This window comes from Citrus sinensis, chromosome 7, assembly GCF_022201045.2.
Source record: "Citrus sinensis cultivar Valencia sweet orange chromosome 7, DVS_A1.0, whole genome shotgun sequence".
In the NCBI taxonomy this organism is placed as follows: Eukaryota; Viridiplantae; Streptophyta; class Magnoliopsida; order Sapindales; family Rutaceae; genus Citrus; species Citrus sinensis.
Genome location: NC_068562.1, coordinates 25,083,741 through 25,110,470, shown reverse-complemented (window position 1 = coordinate 25,110,470; position 26,730 = coordinate 25,083,741). Strand labels below are relative to the sequence as shown.

General features: G+C 35.1%; 1 protein-coding gene and 1 pseudogene across 3 annotated transcripts; both read left to right on the top strand.

Moving 5' to 3' along the window:
* Positions 1-1,911: 1,911 nt before the first annotated feature.
* LOC102615834 (G-type lectin S-receptor-like serine/threonine-protein kinase LECRK4) lies at positions 1,912-18,781 on the top strand (annotated as a pseudogene).
* A 723-nt stretch (positions 18,782-19,504) lies between these two features.
* Positions 19,505-23,721, top strand: LOC102629321 (probable serine/threonine-protein kinase WNK7). Of its 3 annotated transcripts, XM_006464535.4 has the most exons (8): positions 19,505-19,741; positions 20,411-20,516; positions 20,746-20,783; positions 21,060-21,287; positions 21,387-21,607; positions 21,860-22,017; positions 22,113-22,548; positions 22,681-23,721. In XM_006464535.4, the coding sequence occupies exons 2-8, from the start codon at positions 20,430-20,432 to the stop codon at positions 23,523-23,525; spliced, it is 2,013 nt and encodes a 670-aa protein (XP_006464598.1). In that variant the 5' UTR covers positions 19,505-19,741; positions 20,411-20,429; the 3' UTR covers positions 23,526-23,721. The 3 variants fall into 3 exon arrangements, with proteins under 3 accessions (XP_006464598.1, XP_052301041.1, XP_006464597.1); XM_052445081.1 differs by lacking the exon at positions 20,746-20,783 and having other exon boundaries at positions 19,506-19,741; XM_006464534.4 differs by lacking the exons at positions 19,505-19,741; positions 20,411-20,516 and having other exon boundaries at positions 20,523-20,783; positions 21,366-21,607.
* Positions 23,722-26,730: the final 3,009 nt, after the last annotated feature.

Genomic DNA, 26,730 nt, shown 5'->3' with positions numbered 1-26,730 from the left:
TGAAGAGAGCCCGCATGGTAAGGGATGATATTTGACATTATTTATGGGTATAGCATAATTGTTCTTATTCTAATATTCAACATTAATTTTACAAATGAAGAGAAGCCTTAAGATTGCTGCTTGCTAGGGAAAGAATAAGTGAAGAGAAGCTTAACCAAATCTTAGAAGACATGCTTAAAGTTTTTTTCCCAATAAAAAGAGAAGCAACATCGCAAAGACTACTTATTGGGGCAAAATTAATATTGGGAAGAAGAATAATCCATGGGAAAATGCTATGTAGATGCTCCTAAGATAGAGATATATGAGCCTTGTAACTAAGTTAATATCTTGGTTACTAATTATAGTGAAGCACGTTTATTTAGATTCTCATTAGGTTTATTATTTTCTTGGAACTTATTGTGGACTAAGAATTTAATATGCCAAGTGAATTGTGTCTATTGTACATCAACTTTAACATATAATAAATCAATAAAAGATTCAATTTTAACAGTACCTGTATTTACATCAATAAGAATTTCAGAGATACTATAAATATCAGTTTGTATATTTGAAACCCTAGTGTTCAATAAATTTGAAATTTATTAATAAATTAATATTTTTACATTATAATTTATTAATAAATTTTATATTTGTCAGAATCCTATTTCCTTCTGATACCAGAAGGAAATAGGATCGAAGGATGGATGTGTTTTCGTAAAAACTCTTTATTGTTTACTTTTGATAAAATAATTGGATCGTGGTTGGTTTATTTTAAATAAGCTTTACCGAGTTTGGTTATGGAGTTCTTTGGATCATACAGTGATCAAACAAATTTGAACGCAGTTGGTCAAATTTTTAATAACTAATTGGTACGTGGCGTTCTTAAACCAGATCGATGCTACACAAAGTGAAGCCTTTGGACCCAGATCTGATTTAGAACAGATCAATAGTCCGCACGTTCGGGTTTCCAGCCGATATACCAAATCAGTTTTATTTTACCAAATAAAGTTAAGTTGCTTTAAACGTGGTTGATTCTTTTTATTGGGCTATTATCAGATTTAGATTAGGTTCTTTTAGAGGTTTGGGTACATACACAGTACCAGATCCGGATCTCGGAAATGGTGCTCTGAAGGAATGGAGGGAGAAGAGAAGATTTACAACTGAGGATCGAGATCCGGTCTCTTTGCCTCAGAGGAACGTAGAAATTTTATGGCAGATCTGATAAAGACCAGTCTGCAAGCATGCTTTGAAAAGAAAAGTACTTTAAAAATAAATTGCTGGAATTTAAATGTGCATAAAATTAAATTGCAGAAAAGTAAATTGCAGAAATTTAAAGTACATGGAATTGAAATGGCTTTAAATTAAATTGCAAGTGCTTTAATGAAAAAAAAAATGGAATGCTTACATTGATTGCTTTTCTTTGTAGAGAAGAAAGGGAAATTATGGGAAATTAATCTGAAGACAGGAGAAATTCCTTTTTGTCTTCGGATTCCAGATTCCTATTCCCAGAGAGAGAGAGAGAGAGTTTTAGAGAGAAGGAAGAGAAGTAGAGAGAGAGGCTCTGAAAATGAGAAATGAAAAACCTGAGGAGTCTAAGTCTTCCTCTCGGTTTATATACAAAAATCTTTAAACTGTTCACTGTAGCGGGACTTTAAGTGCACAGTAACATCTGGAACGTTGCACTGTTCACTGTAGCGGGACTTTAAGTGCACAGTAACATCTGGATCGTATCTTTGAATAGTAGAGGCTTTGTACAAAAATTGAAATACGATACGGGTGAAGAGACATGTGCGCTCTCACTTGTGTCCAGAGGACCACCCGAAGAAATACTAGAAATTTTTTTTTTTAAGTAAATAATCAAATAATTATTTACAATGCTTTACAGGAGAGAAAATGCCGAAACAATCATTTTTGTTTTCATCTCCAAGGGAAATGAATGGCTCTTCGTCTTCATCATCATCTTCATCTTCAGAGGAGTCTGCAACTGAGGATTTTGATCTTGAGGCGAGGAGTTGTTCCATAGCTTTGAAATATTCATCTTCAGTTTTGGCGCTTGCCAATAGAGACTGGGCTTTGGATTTTTGGGTTAGGAAGGTCTGTTGGGCTTTAGAGGCTTCCAGGGTTGGTTGTAGGAGGTTTTTAGAGGAGAGCCAATCTTTGATCATGTTAACAGTTAATTTGGACTGTTCATCAAATTTTGACCACCATTTGACTTTGAAGGTTCTTTGAAGGATGACTTGGGACTCATGAGTATGAAATCGGAGGTTCCACATCCAGACCCATGGTAGGAAGAAGTTTGTACAAAAACAGAGAAAGGGGGGAAATCTTTTCTCTGAGTCAGAAGGATTATAATGGTTTTAAAGAGGTTTAAACAATTTGTGGCATTTGGAGTTAGGATTTGAGGTATTGGTCTGAAGAAGTTCCACCAATGATGAAACCAATTTGGTAGGCTTTGGACGGTTATTTTTGAATTAAAGAAAAATAACCAAGAATGAGATTTTTTAGGGTTTTGGATAAAAAAGGTGTTATACCAGGCTTGTTGGTAATCCCAGTAGGAAAAAGTCCGACAATGTGGTAAACGGGTCTCAAAATTTAAAGGAAAGGTTTTGAAATTGTGGAGTAGATCACCCCACTGGTTTGGGCTCAAAACTTTTAAGATTGTGGCCGTGGAATAAGCCGGCTCAGAATGGGTTTTATCAAGAAAGAAATGCTTGAATTTAACGGATTCAGTTATTTCTAAAATGCTTTGATAGTAAGACTGGGGTTTTGTCAAATCCCATGGTTTGAAAAACCAGCCTTTGGGAAAAAACTTTGAAATGCTTTGAAAATGATCAGTATGGTAAAATCCATCTTCCATAGAAAGAATGTTTTGAAAATGGGTTTTATCAAACCAATCAGAGGTTTTCTTTGAAGGTGTTGGCTGAGAAAGCACAATTTGAGAAGATGAGCTTTCAGCAGAGACAACAACATTTTGGGAAGAGGGTTTTGTAATTTCAATTTCTTTTTTAGGAGAAATTTGGCTTTGAGAAAGGTTTTGAAGGGCGAGCATGAGCTCAGGGGATTTTGTAATAGAACTCATCCATTGCTTTACTTGGTCATCAGAAGAAATAGATTTGTATTGGGCTCCATGTTCTTCAACCATTTCTATCCAAGATTTAATGGGCATGGCAGAAGAAAGTAGTTTTTCTTTAGAAGGGGTTGACTGGGGTTCTTTAGAAGGTTCTTGAGAACCAGTAACTTTTAGAACTGCTTTACCTTTATCTTTCTTCTTTGGCGGCATTATCTATTTTGAAGAAATTCTCTGGTTAGAAAATCAGGAACAGAATTTTTGTCACCTTTAATAAATTCAATATCAAAATCAAAAACACTTAAAATAGCTTGCCATCGTGCAAAAATCTGTTTTGATGCAATGTTTTGAACATCTTTTTCTAAAACATGTTTTGCAACTTTGCAGTCAATTCTAAGTAAAAATTTTTGATTTAGTAAATCACTTTGGAATTTAGATATGCATAAAACAATAGAAAGAATTTCTTTTTTGATAGTAGAATAATTTTTCTGGCAATCATTCCAATGTGCAGAAACATATTGTACTATCTGTTCTTTGTCATTTTCCTTTTGTTTTAATATACCTCCATAACCTATATCAGATGCATCAGTTTCAACAATTTTAGGTAAAGCATGATTTGCAAGAAATAAGCATGGAATATTTTTCACAGATTGCTTTATTAATCTAACAACTTTGGTATGTTCTTCTGACCATGCAACAGGATTCTTTTTTAACCTATCATGCAAAGGTTTAGACATCCTATTGATATTAGGGCAAAAATCGAGAACATAATTTAGACTACCAAGAAATCTTTGTAATTGGGTTTTGTCCAGAATTTTGTCTGGGAATTTATCTGCAAACAAAAGTGATCTCTCTATTGGAGTGATAGTTCCTTTGGAAATATGATGACCAAGGAACCGGACATTTGTTTGGAATAAAGAAATTTTTGAACTAGAAAGGGCTAATCCAGCCTTTTTTGTAACAAGATAAAAAGTCTTTAAATGTTTGAAATGTTGATCAATACTTCGAGAAAAAATCAACACATCATCAATATAAACGATGCAAAACTCAGAATAGGGATTATAAATATCGTTCATGATTCTTTGAAATTCTGAGGGTGCATTTTTCAAACCAAAAGGCATTACTGTCCATTCGTATTGTCCAAAGGGAACAGTAAAAGCTGTTTTATATCGATCTTTGGGGTGAATTTGTATCAGCCAAAAACCAGACTTCATATCAAATTTGGAAAAAATGAAAGCTGAACAAAGTTTTTGGAGAAAATCTTTTTTATTAGGTATTGGGTACCTAATCCATTTTAAAGCTTTATTCAAAGGTTTGTAGTTTATCACAAGTCTAGGTACGCCTCTTTCAATTTCAGAATTTTTATTAACATAAAAAGCGGCACAAGACCATGGGGACCTTGACTTAACAATGAGTCCTTTTGACTCTAAATCTTTAATTTCATTTTTGCAATGTTGTTCCAATTCCATGTTCATCTGGATTGGACGTGCTTTAGTGGGTATTTGTTTTTCATCAAACGAATTTTCATAAGGCAAATCTACCAAATGTTGTTTTCTATTCCAAAAAGCAGATGGTAAATCGGCACATATTTCTTTTTCAATAAGGCTTTTGAAATCGGAGATTTTTCTTTGTATAAAATCATTTTGTAATTGACTTCCAATTCTTTGGAAATTCAAATCTTTTTGTAAACAAAATAAATCATCTTGTTTGGACTTAAGAATGGCATTAATTTTATTTTGGTAAACAGAACAAGCTTTGACAATGTTTAGATTTCTAGTCTTTGGTATTTCAATAAACGGGAAAACAAGTTTTTCATTTTTTGCTTTGAAGGATATACTATCATAATTGACAGTATATGGAGTTATAAGATTTATAAAAGGAGTTCCCAAAATGATGGCATGATGAATATCATTTGTGAGGACAAAAGAAGTTTTAAAATCAAAACCATTATTATGGATTGAGGCTTCAACCTTGGAACTGACATTCAGTTTTGAATTATTAGCGGCAGAAAGTCTTTCTTTTGTTTTTTCATGAAATCTTTTGGGGACGATGTCTTCTCTAATGCAATTTAAATCGGCTCCAGTATCAAAAAGGGCAATGGCGTCCATTGCAAAATCATCAGAAAAGATTAAAGTGACTTTAATCAAATACTTTCTTGTGGTGATTTGCTTTAAAACAAATAGAAAATCATTGGGTACTGACTCAATGTTTTCTACTTTAATATCATCACCATCATCAGGATTAGATTCATTGTCTGAATTATCCTGCAATTGTTTTTGTAAAAGAAGTTGGATAGTATCAGAATCACTTTTTTGTTTTTCTTTTAAATCTCTGATTTCACTTTTGATTTCTTTTATCTCTTTCTGAAGATCTTGGATATTAGGAACCGTCTTCTTTGTTTTCTTTTTATCCAAAATTTGAGTAAGATCATAAGAATTCTTTTTAACAATTGGGACTTTAGAAGTCTCGGCTTTATTAAAATCCAAAGTTTTCAAAAGTTTATCAAGATATTCTTTTTGAAGATTTGGATCAGAAATATGCTTTACAAGTTCAAGAAAAGTTTCTTGGTCTTTAGTCAAAACATTGATTTTCTTTAAATATGAATCAGATTCAGATTCACTACTGCTAGATACAGAGTCATCTGAGTCAAAAAGCTCATCAACTTGATATGGATCACTGTCTCCCGACATGGAAGATTCGGAATCAGAAGATTCGACCAGAAGGGGGGCTAATTTGGAAAGGATCTCTTCATCGAGGTCAAGTTCAGGAAGCTTTTTGTTCATCCTGCAATAATTTGCAGTATGACCTTTCATGCCACATTTATGACATATAGCTTCTTTGTAATTAAAAGGGGTTTTTGGTTCCGCTCTAAACTCTTTTCTTTTAGGGAATTTGGATTTCTTATAAGGCCTCGAAGGTTTCTTATAAGGAAGTTCCCTAAAATTACGGAAGGGTTTCCTAGAGTTTTTTGATTTGTAATGTTTCCTGCGAGGTTTAGTAGAACACTCGTCATTACAATCTTTGGAATAAGAAGTTTTAAAGGGGTCATAATTGAATTGTTTGCAGAAACCGCCTAATTCTTGTTTAGACTTCTTAAGCTCCCACTTAAGTCGTTTCTGTAATTTCAAATCTTGACAAATCTTTAAACTTTCTTTATTGACAAAACTGACAAGTTCACCATAGGTAAGCTCGTCATAAGGAATACGATTATCATAAAGGGCTTTGATGGAATTTCTTACTTTTTCACCTAGAAGGGTAGGTAATCCAATAAGAAATTTTTCTTTCCAGGTTATATGATTTGCATCATCCCTTAGAAATAGTCTGGTGAAAAAAGAGGTTTTGTAACTTTGAAATTCACTAAGTTTCCTACATCTTAAATTATGTAGTAACTCAGCGTTTTTATCACGAAGGTGTGAAGGGTCACCAATGAAATGGAGGGAAATGGTTAAAATTAGAGTAGCAACAGCATCCTGAATTGGATTGTTGAACTCATCAAGAATAGGGAGATTAGTGAGAAGATGATCCCACCAACCTTTTAGTTGACCAGTAAAACCGGCAATTAGGAATTCTGATATAGCACGATCAGAGGTTCCTGCTTGGGTTTTATAGGCATTGGCTGCCATTGTCATTTGTTGCAACAATCCTAGGATATTGTACTCAGACATGCCGTCAATATTCCACTCATAGACTGAAGATGCATTATATCTGGATTGATTTAATGCACTTGGTCTATTATCTATTGCTAGATCCGGTGGAGTCTTGACAGTAGGAAGGGCTAATTCCCAATGGATTTTGTTGGCTTTAGGAGTAGGTTCCTCTTGGAAGGCTTCTACGTCCGAAGAGGCTATAGAAGTTTGATCATCTTTCTCTAATACTCCAATCTTGCTAGATTGAGGAGTATCAGGGGCTATCTGAACTTTGCTAGATGAGGAAGAAGCAGCTTCTATCCTATCTAATTGTTCTCTAATGGCTTTAGCAAAATCTGATTTTGACTCTTGAACAAGCTTTTGGCTAGTTTTCGAAACCTGAAAGGGTTTGAAAATAGGTTCCTTAAGCTTTTTGTCAGAATCCGATTTTGTTGGAATAGGTGAAATTGAAGGAATAGTAATGGTTGACTTCTGGATTTGGTTTTCTATCCTAGTCAATTGCTTTCCAATAGTATTTAAGTTAGTATTACAGAAATTATTCTGTTGAATAATACTACTTAAATTACTATCAGTATCGTTAGGCTTAGGGATTTTGTAAGGTGAAGCTCTGATTTCTATAGGAGGTTCGCCGTGGTCAACAGTTATACTCCGGAGGGGTGGATGCTCAGAATCGACTGTTCTATTACTTTCGGAGAGTTTCCATTCAGTGGTCTTCTTCCTAATAGTAATAGGGTTTGACTCTTTGAAGGGGTAAGAGATGTTGTTATTAAAAGAATATATCTCGAACCAATCAAAAAACAATATATGAACTTGATGAAGATTCACAAATTCATAATAAGTTTGTTGGATTTCTTTTCTTTGATTTAAAAAGTGTTTGAAAAACCAAAGTCTTTTTTCTTTGTTTAAATCAGAATAAAAGTCTTTATGCAGAAAAGCTTTATCCAATTCAAATTCCTTTTCAATGACATTAATAACATTTTCTGTAACAGCAGAAAATGTAGGGGAAGTTGGAGGAGAAGGTTCTTTCTCTTCCTGCCTTTGTTCATGTTGACTACTAGTGTAAATAGGGTGAGGAACACTAGTGGCATAGTCAACAGATCGTATAGAAGTGCTAGGTATATCTGAAGTTGAAAACCTAGGTTGACTTTGAAAAGGAAGATTTATAACAGAAGGGATTTTTGTAAATTTCCTTTCTAGTGAAGGAATACTTGAGCACGACTCTTTATCAGAAAATCTAGTTGAAGCAGATCTTCTAAATGACAATTTGACTTTTCCATCAGAATATTGAGTCACATTTTGCAACTCTGTATTAGGCTCAAGTTGTTTTGGAATCGCTGGTGGAGCGGCTCCTTCAAGAATCCATTCTTCTGGAAGATGGACATCTTTCCATTGAATAGGTTTTGGAATGACAGTGTTGGCTCTAGATAAATCAGTCTGCAAGAGAAGAGTCTCATCTCTTTTTTACTGGAATTTATGTTGTGTACTGAATGCAGTGATCATTGCCTTATATGAGATTTTAAAAATTAAGGCAACTGGGATGGATCCCTCAATCATATTATAATTATGAGTTTTGATTTGTAAAATCATGCTTTTCAAAATATTTTTATCTTTAAGTGAAATTGTTATGTTTGGATAACAATCAAATGAAATTGGACCTTTACAAAGACTGGATTCGATGCTACTTAGCAAAGAATCATCAAAAGAGATGAATCGCCCATCTCTTAGGACAGCAAGGATAGAAGTATCCAAGCCTTCTTTGGTTAAGGGTTTTATACCGACTTGAATTAGTCCGATATGAATATAATTGAAATTCTTTTCTTTTAATTTCTTTAAAGAATGCTCAGAAAACAAGTGAATTGTTTCAAATGGATTTGAAAGAGTTATGTCACGTTCTTCAGTCTTTATAATGTAATCACTCTTTAAAAAATCAAGCTTTTTTGTTTTGTAAATCTTTTCTTTAGAAATTTTTGGAAGTTCCCAACAATCAATTGCTTTATCAAAGTTCTCAATAAAGAATTCTTCTGAACTCACAACATACTTTGAAGCACTAGTCTTCCCGGAAGAAGAGCTAGAAAAGGATGATGTTCTACAGTGTATAGGGTCCATGAGTAAAAACCTATGGTCTATCTATGGTTTTGTCAGAATGGCTACAGGTATGGTTTTACAGCCATAAACAGATGACCTTATCCTATGGCGGGACTTACTACCAGTAAGGATTCACCACACAACAAAACTTCAAAATAAAACACAAGTCTTTAAATACAGAACTATAAACTGCTTTACACTATCCTCCCCTTGGCTCTGATACCAGAAGGAAATATACAAAAATCTTTAAACTGTTCACAATACCAGATCCGGATCTGGTACTGTGTATGTACCCAAACCTCTAAAAATATTAATAAATTAATATTTTTACATTATAATTTATTAATAAATTTATAATTTTTATAACTAATAATAAATATTTAAATATGAATAAATTCGAATAATATTAATATAAAATTAATAATAATATAAATAATATGAAATATTAATACAATTTAAATATATTAATATAATATAATAATTTATTTAAATTAATCAGAAAAAATAATACAGTACAGTGTAGCACCAAACATTGTACTACATTGTTATAATACAATGCTAATGCAATACAACATAATATAATACACCAGCATTAAAATAATGCAATATAACATAATATATAGTATACCAAATGCATCCTGAAAGAAAGTAATGCGACCTAACTAATTACGCGGATCGGTCAAAATTTGATTATTCACATATTCTACAACTTAATTGGTCTAAGAAGATTTTGGTTGCAAATTCCAGAAAGTTATTTTCATTGTCCCTCTCAACACGGTTTAATTTCTTGAATGATGGAAGAATGATATTAAGGTCAAATGCTCAAGTCTTTTGCACAATATTCAGTGCCCAAAAAAAAAAGGGGGGGGGGTCAAATGTACTATGCAAGTCATTGTGCTTTGACTGAAAAATATCAAATGCAATCGTGGATTTAGCATATGGAGGAAAATATGGCCAGCGACCAAAAATCATATATAGACCACATCTTTTTTCCAAATCCATTATTGACTAGAGTTACGTTTGCTTGCTTGGGTCATTTTGGCCTCGGGGGCTAGGATCTTAGAATCAATGATTTTATTGCATCAATGAATATTAGACTTTAAATGAACAATAAATAAATAAAAAGCAAGCAAGTGCAACCATATTATTGCCAAAAACAAAATAAAATCCGACCATATGACGTTAGTCCGATTGAGAAAGTGTCAACCTAAATCAACCATTTACTTGACTTTAATACAAAATCAAGCAGAGAGTTTACTTTGTGTCGACCACCAAATTCGCTAAGAAGTCCCCTAGCAATTACTACAAATGGAAGCAAGTAGCAAGAAGCAAAAACCCTTTTGACATTCATTATAAAAGCTAACTCCAATAGGCAAATGGACTAAAACCTTCCTTATCATCTTATTTATCTATATGTTCTCAACGTCCAGAGCTCAAACACCACAATCCAACATAACCACAGGTTCCACTCTTTACACAAATTCCTCTCCAAATTTCTGGCCTTCTCCTTCTGGTCATTTTGCTTTCGGATTTTACCCTACGGGCAATGGCTTCAGGGCTGGAATATGGCTTATTGGCAGCGGCCCAGCAAATGACATAATTGTTGTATGGACTGCTCGACGCATAGACCCCGTGGTCTCATCTGGTGCTGCTCTCCAGTTCTCTGTCGATGGCAGCAGAGTCCTGCTTCGCAACTCCAATGGCGAAGTCCAGTTGATAGCTGAGCCTACTCGAACAACTGTGGCTGCTGCAATACTTGATTCTGGTAACTTTGTGTTGTATGACTTAAGCTCTCAAACTGTTTGGGCTAGTTTTGATAATCCAACACATACCCTTTTGGTAGGCCAAAAGCTAGCTACAAATTCAGCGTTATATTCAAGCATATCTTTAACCAATCAATCTACTGGAAACTTCAAACTCTGGATGCAATCAGATGGGAATTTGAATGCATTTCCACTGAGAAGTATCCAAGAAGATAAATATGGTTATTGGTCATCTTATACCTCAGGTGCCGGACATAACGTAACTTTGAATTTAGACCAAGATGGCACTTTATATCTTGGAAATTCAACTGGATCTGTTGTAAAGAATTTAATTGAAGGTAGACTTTCAGTTAATAGGACAACCTTGTATCGAGCTACTCTTGATGTTGATGGCGTTTTCAGGCTTTATCAGCATCAAATTGGGACTAGCAGTAGCTTTAGCTCCAAGATATTGTGGGTGGCAATCGTTGATGAAGATCGTTGTGCAGTGAAAGGAACTTGCGGATTGAACAGCTATTGCAGCCTTAACGGTACAGGCATTGATTGTTTTTGTCCTCCGAGATTCATTTACATTGATTCGGAAAAGCCTCAAGAGGGCTGCAAGTTAAATTCCACAATAGAAGATTGCCTTGAAGACAAGAGTGGCAACAGTTACAACATTTCTCTTCTAGAAAACACTTCCTGGGAGCGCGATGAGTATGATATTGTCACTCGGACTATTAGTGAAGCTGATGATTTGTAGAGAACAGAAAAGAAACTTCAGTTTAAGAGGGGATGTTAGTGAAGCTGCTTAATATGAAGAACAGAGGAATCGAGTGCAGTTTATTCAGCTGTGCTTGACTACAGCAGATTCACTTCCTCAGCTGATGTGGCTTGGTGACGTGGCTTAGTTAGTTACTCGGAACAAGCATTCTTCGTATGTGTGTAACATATTACTAACAAACGCAACAAGCTGCTCTCATGACATATAAATATCTGTGTAATCTGTTTAGATCAATAATAAGAAGTTTCTCAAGTTTTCATTATGATATTTTCTTTCATTTTCTTTTAGCTTTCTCGCTTGCCAAACATAAATACTTAAAGTTCTATCATGGTATCAGAGCCATCAATGGCAAGCATGATTCAATCTAATACTTTTTATAACTTTGTTACACCTGTAAAATTGGATCAGAACAATTTTATTCTGTGGAGAACACAAGTCTTAGCATCAGTCAAAGGAAATGGGTTAGAAAGTTTCATCAATGGTGGTTTGAAATGTCCAGGGCAATTTCTTCCATTTACTAGCGCTAGTGAAGCTTCGTCATCAAATGTAAGTGAGCTACGATCTGCAAATCCTGATTTCATTGCTTGGGTGAAAACGGATCAACTCCTCTTGAGCTGGATGCTATCATCTATTCAGCAAAACTTGCTGTCAACTGTGATCGACTGCACTACTTCAAAACAGCTTTGGGATTCACTTAACAATATGTTCATTTCTCAGTCTCAAGCTCGAATTCAAACTCTTTGAATGCAAATCCAAACTATTAAGAAAGGATTTTACTAAAATCAAACGAATAGCTAATACATTAGCCTTAGCAAGAAAACCAGTAGAGCTTAATGACTTCGTTATGCATGTGTTGACTGGTCTTGACTCTTCTGATTATGAGTCCTTGACAATTGCTGTTCTAGCTAGAGAAGGAACCATTACCTTAGATGATCTGTATTCGTTGTTTCTAAATCATGAAAATAGGATTGAACAAAAGAAAGGCAAACTTGCTAGTGATGTTATGCATCATATGTCAGCAAATATAGCTTAAAAAGGTTAATATTCTGGTAAAAATAACAATGGTTTTCAGAAAAACTTTGGAGGTAATTTTGGTGGTGATAATAGTCCAAATGGTGGTTGTAATAATAATGGATCTCAAATTGCTGGTGGAAGAAATTTCTCAGATGTTGTCTGGCAAATTTGCTTCATTCCTAGACATGGAGCAAATAGGTGCAAGAACTGGTTTAATCCTTCTTTTGTGCCTCAAAAGATTTTTGGTAGAGGGAATTTCAGAGGTCAATATGGTAAAGGCAGGTCTTTTAATAGTTTTGGAAGGGGCTCAATGGTTCCTGGTCCTCATTTTGGATCAAATTTTGGAAACTCTTGTATGCCGAGGGGTGCTGCTTTTCAAGCTACTATGGCATACTCAGATCCTGCTATCATCTCTGGTTATCCTCCTTTTAACTACACCATTGGATTTAATAACTTTACTCCTGGTTACACTAATAGATTCTCACCATATGCTCCTGGTTTCACTAATGGAATGCCTAGTACTTCAGCTCCACCAACTCAGCCACACTGTGCTGCAAATCCTGAGATTGTTGAAGATCGCTCATGGTATATTGACAGTGGAGCCACAAATCATAACACAAATGATTTAAGTAAGCTTGTCAATTCTAAAGCTTATATTGGTAATGAACAATTATTGGTTGGTGATGGAAATGCATTGCTTATTGAACATGTTGGATCAGTTCAGCTTGTCACAAACACTTTTGAATCACTGCTTCTTAATCATGTTTTACATGTACCAAAAATTTGCTTAGTGTTTCTAAATTGCTTGCTGACAACAATGTTACACTTGAATTTGTTGGCACATCTTGTTTCATTAAGGCCAGGAGCACCGGGATCATCTTGCTTGAAGGAGTTGCTAAAGGAGGCCTCTATAAAATCAAAAGTCCAATCTCATCCTCCCATCCTCAGTCTGTTACTCAGTCAGCTGCTGTCAATACAGTCATTCTTAGTCAAAATAAGTTTCAGTCTCTTTTTGTTTATCTTCCTCATTCAACTTGTGAAAAAATTAGTTCAAATTCTTGTCAGGGCAGTGACAAAGTTTATTTGTCTGTTGTGACTGAAAAATCTCTTGATGTAAATCTTCTTCATAGAAGATTGGGGCACCTGCCATTCACACATTAAAAACAGTTCTAAATTCATGTAAAAAGTTTATTGATATCAATAAAATTCAAGAGTTAGAATTCTGTAATGCATGTCAGTTTGGGAAGAATCATATGCTTCATTTTAATTCTGTTAAAACCATTTTTACAGCACCATTACAACTTCTTTATGCAGATCTTTGGGGACCTTCTCATGTTGTTTCCAGCCTAGGTTACATCTATTACATGTCCATACTTGATGATTTTAGCAGGTTTACTTGGATTTTCCCATTAAGTGCAAAATCTGATGTTCTACCTGTATTTGTTAGTTTTAAAAATTTCATTGAAAAACATCTACAAAGAAACATCAAGGTTGTTTAAACAGATGAGGGTGGGCAATTCAGGTCTTTTTCATCTCTACTCAATAACTCAGGGATACACTTTAGGCATTATTGTCCTCACATCCATTATCAAAATGGAAGAATTGAGAGAAAACACAGGCATATTGTTGATATTGGTCTCACCTTAATTGCCCAAGCTCATCTACCCTTACATTTTTTGTGGGATGCCTTTCATACATCAATCTTCTTGATCAACAGACTTCCTACACCAACTTTACATAATATCTCTCCATATCAGAAACTTTTTCATCAAACACCAGATTATTCTACTCTTAGGATCCTTGGTTGTGCATGTTTTCCTTATCTTAGACCTTATAATAGACACAAACTTGAGTTCAGAACTGGGAGATGTATTTTTATTGGATACAGCTCTCATCATAAGGGATATAAATGTCTTCATTCATCTGGGAGGGTCTATATTTCTAATCATATGATCTTTGATGAAAAATCTTTTCCTTATGTTCCTGGTATAGATTTTTCATCAGTTACAGAAGTTGTTCGAATCAATTCTTTAGTTGAGTCAGCTTCTGAGTCTTCTTCTGTTACATAATTCCAGGTTCCTTTAACAGCAACTTCAGCAGCTGATCATGTATCTCCAGTTTTCAACTCTCAGGTATTGTCTCAAAATTTTAATGCACATAATACCTCACTATCACACTCAACTATTGCCATACTTAAGATCTCACCATTTACTTCTCATTCCCATAATTCCCCCCTTCAAATTCTTTCTGCACCTCCTTCCATTGGTAATTCTATGATAACCAGATCAAAGAATGACATTTTCAAGCCAAAGTCTTATCTTTATGTTCTTTTAGCACAAACCTTTATCTGATCCATTATGGTTGAAAGCTATGCAAGAAGAGTTTAAAGCCTTAAAGGTTAACCACACATGGGATTTAGTTCTGCCTACTGCTCTTGTTAAAGTAGTTGGTAACAAATGAGTTTTCAGAATCAAATACAATCCTGATGGAACCATTCTGAAGTACAAAGCAAGGTTGGTTGCTAAAGGCTTCCATCAGACCCATAGTGTTGATTATACTGAAACTTTTAGTCCAGTAGTAAAAGCATTTACTGTCAGGGTAGTTCTAAGCATTGCAGTCATGAACAATTGGGTTCTTAGGCAAATAGATGTCAACAATGCCTTCCTAAATGGCATTCTTGATGAGGAAGTGTATATGTCACAACTTGAAGGTTTTATTGATTCTCATAAACCTCAGCACATTTGTAAACTAAGGAAAGCTCTCTATGGTTTGAAACAAGATCAAAGAGCTTGGTTTGCTAGACTTAAAACAACTATGCTGTCTCAGTGGCATTTTCAGAATTCCAAGTCAGATAATTCACTCTTTTATAAGAGAGAAAATGGTCACTTAATTCTAGTTTTGGTGTATGTGGATGATATTATTGTTACTGGTTCCTGCTCAGTAAAAGTTCAACAAGTTATCCAAGATATGCAACAGACTTTTGCCTTGAAAGATATAGGAGAACTCAGTTACTTCTTAGGAATTGAAGTTTCTAAAATTTGAAATGGAATTCATTTGTCTCAGGCTAAGTACATTGCTGATGTTTTGGCAAAGCATGATTTAGTCAACTACAGTCCAGTGCCAACACCTATGTCTACAGGCCAGCAGCTAACAAAAGCTTCAGGTTTTGAGATTTCCAATATCTCTCAATATAGAAGTATTATTGGAGCCCTGCAATATGTTACTCTCACTAGACCATAAATAGCTTTCACTGTCAATAAGCTTAGTCAATTTCTTTCCAATCCAAGAACTGCACATTGGGAAGCATGCAAAAGGTTGTTAAGATATCTAAAAGGCACAATACATTTTGGTCTGCAGTTCTATAATTGTGGAGCTATGCAAATAAATTATTTTACTGATTCAGACTGGGCTTGTGATCGAGATGATAGGAAGTCAGTTGCTGGTTTTGGAGTTTATCTAGGTGCTAATCTAGTTTCATGGTCATCTAAGAAACAAGCAGTTGTCTCAAGATCTAGTACAGAAGCTGAGTATAAAGCTTTGGCTCATGCTGCATCAGAGGTTATTTGGATATAGTCCTTGCTTGCTGAGCTGAGAATTCAGTTAAGTGCTACACCAATTATATGGTGTGATAATCAGGGTGCAATAGCATTGGCTTACAATCCAGTTTATCATGCTAAAACAAAGCATGTTGAGCTGGACATTCATTTCATCGGAGATAAAGTGGCATCTAAAGAGTTAGTTGTTTGTTTTGTGCCTAGTGAAGATCAAACAACTAATGTCTTAACTAAAGCTCTCACTTTCACTCAGATTCATTATTTGCATAGCAAGTTAAATGTTCATCCTAGAAGCCTCAGCTCAAGAGGGGATATTAGTGAAGCTGATGATTTGTAGAGAATAGAAAAGAAGCTTCAGTTTAAGAGGGGATGTTAGTGAAGCTGCTTAATATGAAGAACAAAGGAATCGGGTGCAGTTTATTCAGCTGTGCTTGACTGCAGTAGATTCACTTCCTCAGCTGATGTGGCTTGGTGACGTGGCTTAGTTAGTTACTCAGAACAAGCATTCTTCATATGTGTGTAACAGATTACTAACAAACGCAACAAGCTGCTCTCATGACATATAAATATCTGTGTAATCTGTTTAGATCAATAATAAGAAGTTTCTCAAGTTTTCATCATGATATTTTCTTTCATTTTCTTTTAGCTTTCTCGCTTGCCAAACATAAATACTTAAAGTTCTATCACGGACAAGTGAAGAAGCTTGTTCAAGGGCATGTTTGGAGGATTGTAATTGCGTCGTGGCAATGTTTCTGAACCAACTGTGCTTTAAACACAAGCTTCCTTTGAGATATGGGAAAAAAAAATAGTACAAGCCAGAACAAAGCTCTGATCAAAGTTAGAGTTAGTGGCTTTTCTAAAGGTGGAGATGAGGTTATCAATAAGACAATCAAGAAAATTGGCAAGGAATTTGTAATTGTTGTTATTGTTCTAATTGCCTTTTCCCTGATAATTTTCTTCTCAACTCTGTATTTTGTGTTGGCTCATCAGATGTGGAGCTACAAGATCATCTCAAGGCAAGTGAGTTCACCTGATGTATTTGAAGAAATCAAGTTGAGGTCATTCAGCTATGAGCAGATCGTGTTGGCTTCCGAAAATTTCAAGGAAGAGATTGGCAGGGGAGGTTCGGGGAGGGTTTACAAGGGCTGTATTAATGGTGGGAAGGAAATTGCAGTGAAGAAGCTAATAAAGATAGTAGAAGAAGGTGAAAGTGAGTTTCGAAACGAAATGAAGATAATCGGTAGAATCCATCACAAGAACTTGGTGGACTTGGTGGGGTTTTGCAGTGAAGGATCAAACAGGCTTCTGGTGTACGAGTTCATGAGAAATGGTTCGTTGGGAAATCTTCTTTTCAGAGCCGAGCAACGCCTAAGTTGGAGTGAAAGGAGAAGGATTGCGTTAGAGATTATGGAAGGGCTACATTATTTACATGATGAATGCGAAACCAGAATCATCCACTGTGACATCAAGCCGCATAACATTCTCATGGATGAATCTTGGAAGGCCAAGATATCAGATTTTGGACTTTCCAAGCTGTTGAAGACCGATCAAACGAGAACATACACAGTTTTAAGAGGGACAAGAGGGTATACAGCTCCAGAATTGCACAGCCGCAACAATCGTATTACTGTGAAAGCGGATGTGTATAGCTTCGGAGTCATGTTGCTTGAAATTGTTTGCTGTAGAAAGAACGTGGATGAGAGTTTGAGAGATGATGAAATTGTTCTCATTGACTGGGCTCATCAATGCTATGAAGCTGGGGAGCTCCAAAATTTGGTAAGTGATCAAGAAGATGTTAACATGGAGGAATTTGAAAATTTGGTGAAGATTGGACTTTGGTGTGTGGAGTGCGAGCTAAATTTAAGACCAACAATGAAACAAGTGATCTGGATGATGGAAGGAATTGTTGTTATACCACACTACACAAGACAATTGTTGATGTTGAATCATCCACTGGATTTTTCCGCACAGTATATTTCTGACAGCTCCATGTACCCTCGGTAATAATAATAAAAGAAAAATAAGATTAATTTTTTTTCAAGGGTGGTGATTTAGGACGAGTTTTCGGAGTCTAGAAGTACTTAATCTTATTTTAATTGGATTTTGATTTATTTAGATTTTGTCTTGTATCTGTTATTTTAATTTAATAAGAGTTTGAATTTCTTTATTTTTATTCAAGGAAGTTTAGAAATAATTGTATAACGTCATTATTTTAATGGTGGCTTTATTGTGGTTGTTGTAGTTTTTACGGCATTAATTTGATCGTCTTTTGTTCATTTTGAATTCAAATTCTCTACTCATCTAAACTATACAAAACTAAATAAAAATAGACCCCTTGACTATATTGTTTACATAGAGGTTAATCATTTGCATATTAATTGAGTATCTAGTATGCAACGAAGATATTGGGACAATAATATTATAGAAAACATTTTCTAAATTTATTTTGTGAAATACATCTCATTAATAAGTGATAACCCCAAATATGAAAAAAGGGAAAAAATAACATATTTGCCAAATTAGAATTAATTTTCTAGTAGTGAACAATTGAAATATTCAGTAGGATTAATTATATGATTTATTATTTATACAGCATTATGAAATTCAAACTCAAACAATATCCAAATTAACGGTAAAAAAAAAAAATCCATCCAAGTTTTTACAAATACCATTTTCAGAGGAAAAAAAAAAGAAAAACTTTTTCAAATACCATCAGTCCATCGCCTGTCGCTAATGTTCCTCAATGTCCAATAGCCACCTCATCAAAACATGCTGACACATCCAACTTCCACCAACCAAGAAAAATCCACGTAATCATAAACAAATCACCCGATGTCGGCAACCGCCACAATTGGCAAACGTCAGAATTTTATTTTGTTGAAAATAAGATAATGAGTAAAAACGTCTAGGGTCCCTAGATTTCAATTTAATCGCAGTTTAAGGCCATGGTTTCTAATTACCATTAATGCTATCCAATTTTCAGAAACAAAATTATTAATTTGAATAATATTAAGAAATGGTAGAACCAACAGAAAGGCCGGTTCAGTTTGATTTTTTCAATTTTAATTCAATTTTTTAGAATGAAAAATACATTCCCTTTTTTCTTCTTTTCTTTGTTACATCTGAAAAATAGGTTCGATAACAGTTCAAATTTTGGAATTAAAAAACTTAATATTTTGTTACATAAGTGAATATGTATCATGTTATTATTGGTGGGCTATAAAATAAACATAAAATACAAATAAAAGTAAATATAAATTATAAATTATAAAATCGAACTAAATTAAAATTGGTCGACTAAGTCTAATTCCGATTCTATTCTATAATATTTTGATTTTTTTTTTTAAGTTTCTGTGAAGTCAAAATCTTATCGAAACTAAGTTGATCAACATGGTCTGAATTGAAAAATGAATTGAAATAATCTGGTGCCAACCCCTACCTATTATACTCATAAGGCCAAATTATCCACGTACTTATGTGTCGTTGATTTTAATAAAAGAAATTAGAGTACAAGGTTCGGCATAAACTGCCATAAACTATCATCGTTAGTGATTTTATAATAAGTTAGGGAGCTGAATGTTATATATTTCCAATAAGATAAATTTAAAACGAAACAGATAAGTATAAATATACGCTGTGTAGATCATGTCGAGGTTTCTCTGGTTTTAGAGAGAAATTGATTTGCTTTGAACACGGAATGTGTTGGTCTCTGATTCATCAAAACGACACTTGTTTCATTTTTGTCTCTATCTCATTCTCTCTCTTTTAGGAATCAAATTCATTAGGGTTAGGGTTTTCATTGTTCTCTTGCTAAGGATAATAACATTTTGGTTCGTTTAATTAGCAGTGAAGCCAAACCAAGCAACCAGGTATGAACAGAAGAAACCGAATTCTACATATTAATTTTATTTAATTACTAACAATTACTTTTTAAAATTTTTTTATCGATATATGCAATGCATTATCCTTTGTGGCCATATGTATGTTCTTTTATTATTTTTATTTGATTGTTATATTGAATTCTTTTAGAAGTAAATTTAGGTTCAGTTGCTGTTTTAATGAATTGGGTTCTTTTTAGTTTCTTAATTAATTTGCCTGTATAATTAGTTTTGGTTTTCTTGGGATAAAGTATCAACACCTTCTCTGGCTCTGTGCTGTTGTTCCTTTGGAGTTGCTGAACTTGGGAATTAGGGCCTTGGTATTATGATTTGGACTTTTCGGGTGTTTGGATTTCTTTTTTTTAAAAAAAAAATAATGGATTTGTGTTTGATTGGGGTTTATTGGGTGTTTGGATTTGAATCTTTTTTTGTATAATGGGTTTGTAATCTCTTTCTCTTGAATGCCTTACTGTCTGTTTTTATATGATAGTTCTCAAATGATCTTTCATTAAAAGATTTTTATTTAGTGTCCTATACTTAATGGAACCTTGAAGTAGCAACGATGGTTTCAGTTTTAATTTGGTTTTTGAAGTCTTGCAGTAAACAAGTTAGATATTTCAATTTCGATTCAGATTTAAAAATTTGGATAAGTTGTTGCAGAGAGTGGAGCTTTGTTAATATGGAAAGTTCAGAAGATGGTGCGGCAAAAATGGAGCCTCCTGATCCTGATGTACTTGAGACTGATCCAACTTGTCGATACATCCGGGTAATGTTATGCTCTTTTTTATATTGTTAATCAATTTCTTCTATTTTCCCTGCTTGTTTGCTGGGAAAATTGGGAGGTGAAAGAAAATTAGTGTGTTGTTATCTTTTTTTGTATGCCTTGTTTTGCTTTTGAGGCAAGAGACTGAAGTTCTATGATGTGTCTTTTCTTATGTTTTTCTGTCAATCCCCATCAACAAAACTGAAATATAACCCGATGTGGGTTCTTACAGTACAAAGAAGTGATTGGAAAAGGGGCTTTTAAGACAGTGTATCCTTCATTATTCTGTTTTTTTCTTCCTTTTTTGTTTCATTCAGAGATACTAGTGTTTGTACTTTGTCCTGTGGATACATATGTTTGCAGAAGCTGTTACAGCCGACATTTTTTTTTCTTTTTTTTTTCTCTGATAAGAAAAAGGTAATGTTGGACAAGCTAGTCTGTGACTGGATGTAACAAAGTTGCAAATGGAAATAAATTCCTTTTTGGTAGTTTGAGCTTATTTTGTTCATGGATCTGTATGCTTTCCTTAATTTTATGAAATCCTAGCTACAAGGCATTTGACGAAGTCAACGGACTTGAAGTAGCATGGTGCCAAGTTCGGATTGACGATGTGTTGCAGTCACCAGAAGACTTAGAGAGGCTTTACTCTGAGGTGCATCTCTTGAAGTCACTGAAGCATAACAATATTATAAGGTTTTACAATTCATGGATTGATGACCAGAACAAGACGGTGAATATTATAACTGAGCTCTTCACCTCGGGTAGCCTCAGACAGTACGTTTCCTCTCCTTCTCATGACTCCCTTAAAATTCCCCTTTTTTGGTTTTATAGTGACATTAGCCCTGTGATTAGTGGCCCTGAACTGTGATTTAGGTACCGGAAGAAACACAAGAAGGTTGACATGAAGGCTGTGAAAGGTTGGGCAAGACAGATTTTGTCAGGCTTAATTTACCTTCACAGTCATGATCCACCAATAATACATAGGGATCTGAAGTGTGACAACATATTTATCAATGGTAACCAAGGAGAAGTGAAAATTGGAGATCTAGGGTTGGCCACTATCATGGAGCAGGCTAATGCCAAAAGTGTAATTGGTATATTTATATTTTTCTTCTTTAATATCTTTGACACTTATCAGATGCAACTTCTCCTCTTACATGCAATTATGCCCTGATTGATTTGGGGAAAAATATTCCAACAGCCCCAGGCATTATGGGCTTGATTCACATTCTAATGGTTTTATTGGAGATTTTTGTTTTATATGCCTTCTATATTTACCCAAATGTCATTGCTTCTGAGTTGGCTCCTCATTCTTTCCAATTGATCCATGGAGATGGTCTTCACAGGAACCCCAGAGTTCATGGCTCCTGAGTTGTATGACGAGAATTACAACGAGTTGGCTGATATATATTCCTTTGGAATGTGCATGCTAGAGATGGTGACATTTGAATACCCCTATAGTGAATGCAGAAACTCTGCTCAGATTTACAAGAAGGTTTCATCTGTAAGTTATCTATGAATGATATTTTGCATTTTCTTTAGCTTGTAATGGCTATTGCCTATATGTTGGTCAATGACCTTTGTTTTATGACTTTGAAGGGCATCAAACCTGCTGCCCTTTCTAAAGTGAAGGATCCAGAAGTAAAGAGCTTTATTGAGAAGTGTCTAGTCCCTGCATCTCAAAGGCTCTCAGCAAAGGAGCTTCTGACGGACCCTTTTCTCCAAGTGAATGGAACAACAAAAAATCGTCCACTGCCGCTGCCTGACATTGTTTTGCCCAGAGTGGGAGCCTTTGGAGATAGGTGTCTAATGTCAGAAGGACCAGCTGGTGTGCGAAATAAGCATCCCTCCATGGATTTTGATAGTGACACAGAACTGCCTGTTATCACTTTTCTTGATAACTCTGGTGGTGGGGATTCCTATTCTCCGAGCATTGAGGTTCGAAGATCTAAGAGAGGGAACTTTTTCTTGTTAAAAGGCGAGAGCAATGATGAATACTCTGTATCATTGATCCTTCGAATATCAGATCAGTCTGGTCAGTACTTTGCCTTTTAAATGCATGTCTGCTCTCAGATTCTTATCACTTTTTCTCTAAACTTTGTTTCATTGCACTCTCTACGATTTGATATATTTTCACATAACGTTTGTTTGATGTCCTTAAATGCAGGCCGCCTGAGGAATATTCATTTTCTTTTCTACCTTGATAGTGATACAGCCTTCTCAGTTTCAAGTGAAATGGTTGAGCAGCTGGAGCTGGCTGACCAGAATGTTACATTCATTGCAGAGTTGATTGATTTATTGTTACTGAACCTGATACCTGGTTGGAAACCATGTGTTCGCATTGACCATCTAATTCCCCAAAAAAGCAGACGACAATCTCCTGGGGACCACGAGAAGGATGCTTTGTCGCTAGAACGTGTAGACAATTCTTCAGGGTTGTCCCAGAGGTCTTATGAAGCTGACAATCATTCAAGGTCTTCAGATGGCCAAGATTCTACTTCTCTCAAAGAAGGCATTCAAACAACAGTGCTAGGGCCTGATTTTATTAAGCCCGATGAGAAAAGATCTCATAATGATTTCAGCTGTCAGGGTAAGGCCACAGCAGATGATCAAACTTCTGAGAAATCAAATGTTTCTGGATCCTCCAGTGAGCAGAATGAAAAGAAATACTGCTTTAGTTCAGATATATTCCCAGAGCCGGGGACTATGGACTTCGATGGACATGCATTTGTTGTTAGAACGAGTGAATCTCCTGCCAGAATGGGATTAGGCGAAACCCCAGATGAAAAGAGCAATATCATGGACATATGCTCCAATGGTGTGGTGGACACTTCGAGTGGTCTCACTATCTCTTCTCTGTCTGACCTAGAAATAGACGAAGAAATCAGAATGAAGCTGGAAATGATTGACCTGCAGTACCAGGAGGAATTTAAAGCAATCTCCAAGAGAAGACATGATGCCATCCTGGATACGAAAAAATCGATGAAGAAAAAAACAGAGCCGGTTTATTAGTTCTTTTCTTTCCTTCTTTTTTTTTTTTTTTGTTTTTTCTTTTCTTTCCTAGCCTTTTCTGTCTTCTATTTTTCGATTGTTGCCCTAAATCCTCCTTTTTCTAGTTCTTTACAGTCTAAAGTCCTCCCTGCAAGTGTAAAAATTGTGTTATAGGGGAGAGACAATCGTAATAATCAAATCACTTTGTTTCCAGAAATTCTTCTTGAAGTCCAGTCTTCAAATTTACTTCTCTTTTTTCCCTTATTTATTCTTAATTTTATAGAAATGATAAAGGTAGAAATTAGAATGAAAATAGCCAAAAGAGTAGTGATATGGAGCCATATTTATTTAATTATTGTTTGACACGTACCCCATGTTTTAACATACAAATTGATGTGGGGCACAGTGATTGATTAGGGATGGTAAAAATCTCCACAGGGACGGGGATCTTTGGGAATTTTTCCTATTCAAGGAGGGTATGGAGACAATTTTATACCCAATTACTTATTCGGGAAAGGAACGGAAATAATTTTTTACCTAATTTTTTATTCGGAGAAGGGACGGGGATGAGGTGGAATCTCCATTCCCTACCCATTTCCCCATTTTCTCGTATTAATTTTTAATTTTATTTTTATTTTTTAAAATTATTAATAAATTAATAATGAAATTTAAATTATATTAAATATTAGTATAAATAACAAATATCAAAATATTTATACAAATCTACTATAAAAATTTTGAGCCTACTTAATTAGTTGTAGTCCTGAATTACTATTTGACCAAACCTTATTCTAAAGGTCTTGTCCCAAAATTGTTTTAAATTATGAGTCATATTGCTTATATTATTTTTATTGTTTTAGATTTGAAACCTGATGTTATCTCTCAATTTGTCAAATTTCTCGAGAAAGAACATGAGGAACATGAGGTGCAAGAGTAAATGCTTTTATTAAAAATATTAATTTCAGTATCTATATCAATTTCATTAATTCTATTATTAATATAAAAATAATTTTTTTATTATAAGATCAAGATTGACGAAGATAATTATTCTGATGATTTGTATTTGGTAGTGTGATTTTTGTAATGAATTAATATTAGTGTAAGATATATTGTCAAACTTTACTTTGGCTTAAATTTTTATTTTAATATGGTTAAATCAAGTTTAGAATTTAAATTTAAAAATGTATCAGTTATTCGGGGATTGAAGACTTTTCGGGAATTCTCTCTTATTATTCAGGGAGAGGACGGGGATCCCATCAAGCAATTCTAATGGGGACAAGGAGGGGACGAGAATATATGTAGAATATCGGGGATGGGTGTGGGGACGTCGGTCCCTTCCCCTCCCCTTCGCATTGCCATCCCTATGATTGATTGATGCAACATGTAATGCAACAAAAATTCAGTGGTTAAATCGCTATGAAGCATGCAAAAACGCAATCATAATAAAAGGTTAAGATCTATTAACGATGGTGAACAATGAGCACATGGCCTCCCATTGCTAATGCTTCAACCCCTAATACTGAGAAAGATTTTCCGAACAGCACGTAATTTCGCCACAACATCTATTATTTGCATTCGCCCGGATGGGGATTCCGATGAGCAGAGAACTCCAATTTTCACTATAATAACCAAGCACTCCTCGATTTTGGCTCCATAATTTTCAGGATTCCTAGAGTTTCTCGCCCTTGCTTTCAGGTCCAACAACAAAGAAGGATAAACAATTTCATTACTTTTCTGGTAGAACCTGTTGTGCGCGGAATGCGGAATCAAGCGCACCAAATAATTATAGAAAAATAAAGGACACAAAATTTACGTGGTTTGGTAATTAAACCTACATCCACGGAGGCAAGAAAGAATAATTATTTATTTAACAATTAATAGAGTACAAATATTTGAATAACGAATCTCACTTCCCAGAAACCCAAATATACCCAGTACTCTCACACTCTGCAGGAAAGATAAATTCCCCAGACACACTTCTCTCACTTCTCTTAAAAGCTTAGAAACTTATAAGCTTAACAATTTAGGGATGCTTAGAATGGAAGAAGTGTCATCTATTTATAGGGAAAACAATGGCACTATTGCAACAACCCCTTTACTATTCCACCTAACCTAAGCAAATTGTCAATGGTGTCCATTTGGTAAATTTGACAAATTTGCCAACTTTTCATTTTTTTTCTTTAATTGTTTGGTAGCCCTTTGAAAGTTTGCATGCCTTCTTGAATCTGGATGCCATATGCATGACTTTTCAACAATTCTCTACCTCGACGAAAATTTGTCTAAATCTGAGCCAACTACCAACGAACCATCATCCCCAAAATGGCTGCATCTCTGTGACTGCCTACGTACCCAAAATTTGGGATCAAGCAATGTTGAAACTTAATTCCAGAAATCACCTTTGTCAACATATCTGGTGGGTTATCCTTGGTATTAATCTTTGTCAACAACACATCACCACCCTCGATAATCTCCCTCACATAATGATATTTCACATCTATGTGCTTCGTCCGAGCGTGATATGTTTGATTCTTCGCGAGGAATATCGCACTTTGGTTATCATAAAAGATCGCAATGGTCTCCTGGATTACTCCCAAATCACCTAACAAGCCTTTCAACCAGATAGCTTCCTTTACAGCTTCAGTTACTGCCATGTACTCTGCTTCTGTAGTGGACAGAGCAATTGTCTATTGTAGAATCGACCTCCAGCTAATCAGACATCCACCTAATATGAATACGTAGCCCATTGTTGATCTTCGCTTATCTAGGTCTCCGGCGAAATCAGAATCACAATACCCCACACATTGTTGACCACAATCCTTCTTGAACAATAACCCAACATCAATTGTCCCATACAGATATCAGAGAATCCACTTTACCGCAAGCCAGTGATTTTTACCCGGATTGTCCATGTATCTACTTACCATGCTCACTGCTTGAGATATATCGAGCCTTGTGCATACCATAGCATACATAAGACTACCCACAGCACTAGCATATGGAACACGAGCTATATAATCACACTTTTCTTGAGATGTAGAACATGAAGAAGAACTTAATTTGAAATGAGGAGTTAGATGTGTACATACCGATTTAGTTTTGTCATTCGTACCGAATCTTTCTAGCACTTTCTTCAAATAAGACTTTTGAGTCGACCATACGCTCATTTTCTTCTTGTCTCTACAAATCTCCATCCCAAGTATTCTCTGTGCATCACTCAAGTCTTTCA